The sequence below is a fragment of the Tetrao urogallus genome (genome assembly GCF_951394365.1).
Source record: "Tetrao urogallus genome assembly, chromosome: 19".
Taxonomy (NCBI): Eukaryota; Metazoa; Chordata; class Aves; order Galliformes; family Phasianidae; genus Tetrao; species Tetrao urogallus.
The window spans coordinates 6287710-6295840 of NC_136832.1; the positions used below are offsets into that span (position 1 = coordinate 6287710).

Genomic DNA, 8131 nt, shown 5'->3' on the forward strand with positions numbered 1-8131 from the left:
GGAGAAATTCTTGTTGTGTGGGAGGAGGAGGTGGCAATAGCAATAGCAGGAATGGTGCTCCCCCATGGGAGAACCTTCTGAGCAGCAAGCGTGGGACCGAGACCTGCTCGGACCAGCTCTGCAGGGCCGGGAGCATCTGCAGCTGGGCTCTGCTCAGCCCCAGCTCTGGAGGCGTGTTGTGAATAAGAGGAAGAAACGTTATCTCACAGAAAGCGCTGCCACAGGCGCCCCCTCCCCCCTAAGAGCAACCTTCCCGCACCCCCTTCCTCTGCAGAAACACAGCTGCTATCTCTGAAGCCATCTGGATGAGGTTCTTGCTGAAACCCAGGTTTCGGCTCCTGCTCCAAATGCACTTTCTTGACTGGAGGATCTACACCCGAGATGTGGGTCTTCCCTGCTTCCCGCCCCGTGCAGGATCCTTGGCTACGTAACCAAACGGGCACGGTCTCACCCCGGTCCTGGAAGTTGTGTAGATCATGAGGTCATTGGGAAGAAAAATACCTACGAACCCCAACGTGATTCGTTACCATAGGAAGAAGAGTTTTTCGTAGCTTTTGTCTCTAGTGTTTGCTAGGAACGGTGCCTGCTGGGCGCAGACACGGCCGTTCCTGAACTGTGGATATTGCTGGGTAGACGCGGCGGATGGATCTGCCCTCGCTTACACCCGTGTGTCTCGATGCCTCCGCACACAGTGGTGACCCCGAGGCTGCAGCTGCTGGCTCTGCCCATCAGAGCATCCCGTGGTACAACGCCGAGAAGTGCAAATGGGGTGAGCTCGATTCCTCCTGCCGAGCGGGGGAGACGGCCGCGGAGCTCCATCCGACAGCAGTTTATCTGCATTGCTTTGAAACCGAGATGATTTCCGAGCTTCCTCAATTGAAAACCAGGAAGGTTTTTCTTTTGATGGTGCTTCTTCCAATCCCGTGCCCTTTTCGTTTGCCTGTGATGCGCTGACCATCTCCTCCTCGCTCCGAAGCTCTTTTCCCACAAGCTCTGTAGAAAGGACATTCTGCCCGGTGGTGTTTTTGTTGTTGCTGTTGTTGTTGTTGTTTTCAGACGTAGCTTTAAGGCAAAAGTTTGGCAATGCAAAGCAAAGTCTACATAAGGCCGCATGACTTGGATTTGCAACTCAGAACCTTACAGCTCAAAAAAGAAAAATCCTTATCTTAAATAGTTGACTTGTTGCCCCAGGAACTTCTGTTCTCAACCAAAAAGGAGAAGGAAAAAAAAAAACAACAACACAAAGACTCTTAAAATCCCAAATAAAATGCTCTTATTGTCGTGGGCAGTCTGGGCAAGCTAATGAGACTGAAGTTCAAACAGGAACTGAAAGAGGGAAGAGAACAAAAAAAGCAATACTGGTAGACATCAGTGTTCATTCCTTCCCTTAGGAGTCCAGTGGTGAGACAGACCCCGGCCCGAGGTCTCCTCTGTAGCTTTAGCACAGTGAAATCCGTCCCAATGGGAGAAGGTAGAATGGTTGCATTTGTTGAATGACTAAAAGTGCATTTTTGATTTCGCTCAGATTATACGTGTTTATTCTAACACCTACGTGATTGTTTCGCTTTGTTTCCAGTTACATTTTCTCCCTTTCAGTGCCGGGACGCCAGGTTTGTTGCTATCGGTGCTTGGGAGGTATCACCACGAGCGGCGGTCCGTCCTTTGGCCTCCACATGAGTACCTGAGCATCGTTGGCATTGGGTTTGACAAGGGCACTGGGTGGTATTGGCTCATTCTTGCTGAGGACCTGGGGCTGCTCCTGAGCCGAGGGCTCCTGCAGCTTGGCACGCTGCCCCAGGGGTCTGCTGGGGTTCACCTCTATGCCCAGCCTCATCCTCCATTTGATAGTCTGCAAGGTCACCATCTCGTTGGTGGCCGTGTTGGTGGCCACCAGCCAGGTGGTGAAGCTTTGATCCCGGTGGATGCTCGTCAGCTTGGCCACGTTGCTCTCGCTGACGGGCACTGCCCACGTCACGCTCGGGTAGAAGTTGTCGTTCATGCTGATGTTGAACTTGGACTCCTTCTTTGTGGGACCCACGATGGTGCAGGTTTCTGTCGTGTTGCCGTACCAGGGATAGTTCACTCCATCCGAGTCGCTGATGGCCTGGATTTTACCCTCCAGTAGATCTGGAAGCTCCCAACTTGACCTGCAAAACCAACAAATTACAGATAACACGTTAATGAATTCATTCAGAAACACGCAGGACTTCAAGGAAGGAATGAGTTGGGAATGCACTCCTGTTCGGCTCTTATTGGGTTTTATCTCTCTCATGCAGGAATCATAGAGTCACAAAGGCTGGAGAAGACCTCTAGGATCCCCAACCACAGCTACCACACCGTGCGCACCAACACATCCCTCAGTGCCACATCTCCACAGGGCTGGAACACCTGCAGTGATAGTGAGCCCACCATCCCCTGGGCAGCTGTGCCAGCGCAGCACTGCTCTTTCAGATAAGTTTTTCCTAACATCCAACCTGAAAGAAGACCTTTTCTATGCCACTCATAACAATGAGGACCCTTTCCAGGACTCGGTTTGCCCACAGAGCTGCCTCCCACCCCCCACAGGCTCCCATTTCCCCTCGCTGCTCTGATGCTGTGTCCACGCTTGCAGTCGTGCCCTTTCATTCTGGCCAAGCTGCAGTCCCTCTCCGCTGACTGCATGATGCTGGAAGTGTAACCCATCTCTCTACAGTCCAGGAAGGACCCGGTTCAAAGGCCGGGATGATGTTACAGTAATCAGAGAAACAGAGGTCAGCAGGGTGGTAACGCCGCCCCATCCCTGCGCCGGTGGCACTGCGCCGTGCGCCAACCTGATGGAAAGGTCAGCCAAGAAGGGAGAGCAGCCCTCTGCCATCCCACAGCGCCGGCACACAGGAGCTCCTGGGGTGCTTGGGGACACATTGCTCCTCTCCCATGGCTGGGACTGACGTAACCATCTCACAAGGCTGATTGCTAATTAGTTAACGACCGTGAAGCGTCAACATGTTTGTAATCACCGGCTCGTTCAGCACTGCACTACACACGTCTGGCAGTCGCTGCCTGATTCCCCGTGGGGTCACTTAATAGATGGTTTTCGTGGGTACCTGAACAAATCTGCAGGTGCAGGATGGGATCTGGGGTCAGAACCATAGTGCTGGGCTGCGTGGCTGTGGATGTGCGGATGGGATGCGGCATTGGCTGCTGCAGCCTTCTGCTCCCTGCAGCCAGCAGACAGAGGGAGTCCTTTCCCTGGAAGTCAGCGTGAACCTGCAGCAGCCAGAAGGACCCCCAGCAGCCAGGGATGCTCGCTCATTTCCCCTCCAACCCAGAGCCATCCCAAGGGATGCACACCGGAGGACACGGCTCAGCAGGCTGCTCCCTGCAGCCCTGAAGCACGCAGGAGGTTGAATTCAGGCTCTCCTTCCCTTTCAGCAGTGGTTTTAGGGTTGCTGTCCACCTGCCTGGTTCTCATCATGACTGCAGCCCGGGGCTGAGATGTGACGATGTCCAGAAGGGTCACAGCTGTGACACGAAGGTCACATGGAGGCTGTGTGGCTGGGAAGGTGCCAGGCTGGGCTGTGAAGAGCAGAGGCTGCAGTGGTTGCTGCTGTTGGCTGCCCTGCTGCCAGCACACCTCCTGTCTGCGCTCAGTAATGCGGCAGTGGTGCTGGAAAGAATGCAATGGAACGATCTTCAGCTGCATCAGCACCTTTCTGGGATGGTGTCGAGCCAAGGGAAGGCCAGAAAGTGCCCAGTAAACGCTTTGCTGACAACAGCAGGAAAGGCACCATCCTCTCTGTTTCACAGGCCTGCTGTGGCTGATCGGCTCCAACGCTGCTAGGTTCTGGGCTGTAATTCTGTCACTCCCGCTGCTCCGAAACCTTCAATCAGAATGAGCATCACCAGAGACCAAACCCCTCACAACAAACATCCTCGTGCTACCAGGAGAGGCACTCTGCCCAGCAGCAGCCCTGGGATAACCCTTATAAATCAGCCACGGCGTTCCGTAAGAGCACCAAAGGCTTTTCCTCCAGCCCTGCGCATGTGGGAGAATTACTCTCACCACAGAGAGGTGCCCACTAACGTGCACTGATGGCACGGCGCTGCCCGGCTGTCCCAGTGATTCTCAGGGCAGGAAATCTACCTGCAGCTCCTTGAGATTTGCAGCTGGTCCCATTCAAACCGCATTATTTCTCGCTCTGTTTTGCATACCACCATCTGCGCTGCTCCTTGCACGTCTCCATGGAGATGAAGAAGCAGGACTGGGCGATGCTGGTTCTGCTGGAGCTGGGTCCTGCAGGTCAGAACCCCACGGCCCAGCACTGAGGATGCCACGTGGCACAGCAGCATCCTGTCCTGGTGCTTGGAGTGAGCCTTGCCTGGTGACAGCAGCACTGGGATAAAGGGGGGGGGGAGGGTTCCCCAAATCTGCATGCAGAGAGGTGACAGAGTGTTTCCGTTTCCTCCTGCCCAGGCTGTTGTGCTCCTGGCAGTGTGAGCCACCAGCAAAATAACCCCAGCATTTACGTGTGGTTGAAGCTTTAGTTATTTTTCTCTCCATACGCCTAAAAACGCTTCATCTGGCCAAAAAATCATTGGTTCCACTTTAAAAGCACGTGTCAAACTGATGCCCTCTGCATCCAACACCCGTGCACTGAGCCTGATGCACAGCTCCAGCTGCTCGGCTGTTCCTCACTGCTCTGTCCCAGCACTGGGGGCTGCTGGAAGCGCTGCTGTTGGGGTTGGCCCAACCTCATGTGGAGTCCTGGGTTTGCTGCCACCACAGAGATGAAGGAAAAAAAAAAAAAAGAAGAGAAAAATGGTTGTTCCAGCGGCGTCCCTTCGTGGAAAGCTGGGACGAATGGCACAAAGCAATGCAGCTCCATAGAGGTCGGGGTATTACAATGGCTGACAGCCACAGGGAGGGCATAACCTGCAGAGAGATCTTCCAGAGTGTGTTCTAATGGCACGAAGCAGCCTTTCAGCCCTTATTTAGGGCTGTCAGATGGTGGCACACCATCCTGGTTACATCTGCACTGCTCCTCCGTATCAGCCCAATGAGCCTCTCAGGGAAACGTCTCTCTGCTTCCCTGGCTTTCTGGATAATGGCTCTCCCACACATCTGCAGCTCTTCATTCTGACTGCCTGCTCACAGCAAACTTTTGCCCGCAGCTCTCAAAGCAACGCATCCTGGGGAGACTGCACCACATCCTGCTTTACCAATGGGGGAACTCGGGGGCAGAGCAGTCAGACAGCTCGGGGGGGGGGTGTGGGGTGAGCAGCAGAGGCACGTTGGTCCCCTGCCTGCTCCTCCTGCTGTGGCGGATGTGAGCTGCACTTGGGGACATCCCCACGTCCCCCTGCAGCTGCTCACTAAAGGCTGCTGGTTCCTATGTGAGAATTACACCTGCAAATCCCCACGGCCTGGAATTGGGGATGTCTGAGCAACAAATTGTCCTTGCTATAGAAGGGTTTGAAGCTAAAAAGCCCACAGCTTTCAGGCCTGCTAAGTACTTCTAAAATCAAGATAAGCTCAGCTGCTCTCTTCCTGCTGCCAGCGTTGGCCAGGTGCTGCAGTTTGCACCTCCAGGCGCTTTCCGTGTGAGCAGAGAGGACGTGAGGACAGGAGTCTGTCCCTCAGGGCTGCTCCTTGGTGCGCCCTTCCCCGTGCTCTGCGTCTCCCTGCATGCATTTGCTCATGTCTGAGCTGCCCAACCCGTGCCTGCAGCTGGGCAGGAATGGAGGGCTGCGGATGCTCAGGCCTCCGGGAGGGCACTGCGCTGTGTCCGAATTTCTCCTCTCCAGCCCTACCTTCCCACTCTCTCCCTCAACCCTCCCCACGCAGGCCAAGCCAGCATCACCCCCCCAGCCCCCCCAGGATCATCAGAGGGGCAGCAGCTCTCACCCCTCCATCCTCCCTCCGTGCTCCCAGAGCCGAGCAGCGCCCGCAGCCCCCGCTGCACCCAGCTCTGCTCTCCAAGCTCAGGCACTGCAGGGTTGCGCTGCCGGCACCATGAGTTGCAGAATTGCAGCTCCATGCAGGCACGCAGAGCTGCTGCCGGCTGCACTGTGGGCCAAAGCCTGCAACGAGCAGAGCGCCGGCGGAGGGCTGCGGGGGGGCTGACTGCTCACAGCAGGGAGGTGACATTTCCATTTGACTCATTCGTGTCTCACTGTGACTGTCTGACCGCTAACACGGGGCTTTTGGAGTGCAAACAGCCCCTACGATCCTCCCACCTCCCGTACATATATATGCTTATTCCCACTCCTATAGATATGTATGCCTATTCCCACTCTTCCAATTACCCCAAACGAAGCCAATGTCTTTGTTTTTGAACCCTGCCCCAAGGTGATGTAGTGTTACCCCCTGGCTAAACCCATCTCAGGGCTGCCTGCAGCCAAGAGCACTCCAAGCAGGTTCCCCTACGCCATCCCCGTGCCCCGGTGCACTGGTAGCAACACTGCAGCACAGCAGCACGGGGCTGGGAGCAGCCACAAGTGTCAGCCTCAGGGCTGCCCCGGGGTGCCTCAATGCGCAGTGCGCGATGGGGGGATGCAGGGGGCTGCCCTTTGCAGGAGGGCTGGCTCTGGGGCTTGGCTCTCTGGTGCTGCTCCTGGTTCGCCAGCAGCACGTTTTTCTGAGCGTGTTCCCATCAGAAAGACAAGGACACCCACTGCTTTAAAAGGTGCAGGCACCAGCTCGCTCGCTATTTCAAAGCATAGGAGAAAGTCCTGCTAAGTTTCACAGAAGCCAGCTTCTAGCATCAACCCAACCGTGCCGTTGGCTCATCCCAGCCAGGCCGTGGCTCCCTGCTCTTCCCCCTCACCTCACAAATGCCCACACACACACACATGCACACACGCGCTCTGGAACGACTTCTATGACTTACATTCCCTGGTCCCCGTAGTGATTGTAGAATTCCATGTGGCTGCACGCCTGGATCCAGCCCACGATCCACGTCTCCTTCTTGGGGATGGGGGGCACCAACACCTGCGCCGAGGCGCGGAAGTGCGGGGTGCGGTAACGCAGGACCACGCTGGAGGACTCGTCGATGCTGGTGGGGATGGGATCGATGGAGGCTTTGACTTCAATCACCGAAATACTTTCCCGGAAAACTTTGGATTTGCAGCTAATGCTCTGAATACAGCCCATGGCATACCCCGAATACAGTCCGACGCAGCTCCTCGGGTACTCCAGCAATCCTGGGGAATATTAGGCATTGAAATTATCGGGTGCGAGATCAATTACAGATCTTGGTGCGTAACCTCACAACTGGTATCCATAGGATAGAGAATTCATCGCGCAGAGCCTTGCCGTGGTGCCTTCATGTGGTGCCCGTCCTACAAACGCCGCTCCTGCCCGGAGGTTCGCTGCGCTCCACGAGCCAAAGGGCCTTGCAAATTGTTCCCCTTTTAATGACCCTTTAAATCTCTCGCTCAGTCTTTAGGTTAGAGAAAAAAAAAAAAAAAAAAGTCTCTCGAGTTCAATAAATCCCGGTGCTGCTTTAGCTGATATATATTTAGTCCTTCCTTTGCTCAGATGCGGTCTGTCATTCCCCGTCAGGCGTGGGGCCGGCCGGCATTTCCCTTTATTCTTTGGATGAAAAGCAGAATGTTGATAGACACATCTATATAAATAATGAAATAGTTTGGAGCCCCAGCTTGTCACAACCGGTGTGGATTTCCACTTCCTGACTCGCAGTTGTTCACAACTTCCTTTCGCACAAAATTACAATAATAACAGAAAGAAGCAAAAAAAAAAAAAAAAATATATATATATATATATATAATAATAAATAAATAACCCGGCACCAAACCTCAAACCCGACGGGTGGAGAAAAAGCGACAAAGTGCGTTTTGGAGCTTCCTCCGCCGTCTGGTTGGCTGTTTTTTCCTCGTTAGAAATAGCCGGAGCGCTCCGTGCCGGGGGGCTGCGCGGAGGGCAGCGGCACAACTCAACACCCCCCACCCCCCCCCTCCGCGCTGCCCCCCCCCGCCCCCCCGGGGCCGCTCAGCAGCGCACAATCGCCGCCCGTCACATCCCCGGCGGCGGCGGCGGCGGCGGCGGGGCGGGTTGGGGGGGAACCCCGCGGTCCCCCTTCCTCCTCTTCCTCCTCCTTGGAGCGAGCGCTGTCCGCAGCCGTCCGACCTT

The 8131-nt window shown here is 55.2% G+C and overlaps 1 protein-coding gene across 1 annotated transcript; it reads right to left on the minus strand.

The window, feature by feature from the left end:
* Positions 1 to 1618: 1618 nt before the first annotated feature.
* Positions 1619 to 7200, minus strand: FAM78A (family with sequence similarity 78 member A; the record flags this gene model as incomplete). Its single annotated transcript, XM_079544628.1, is given in 3 exon segments — positions 1619 to 2147; positions 6870 to 7150; positions 7156 to 7200. Coding segments are annotated over 3 exon segments (855 nt in total).
* Between the last annotated feature and the right edge of the window lie 931 nt (positions 7201 to 8131).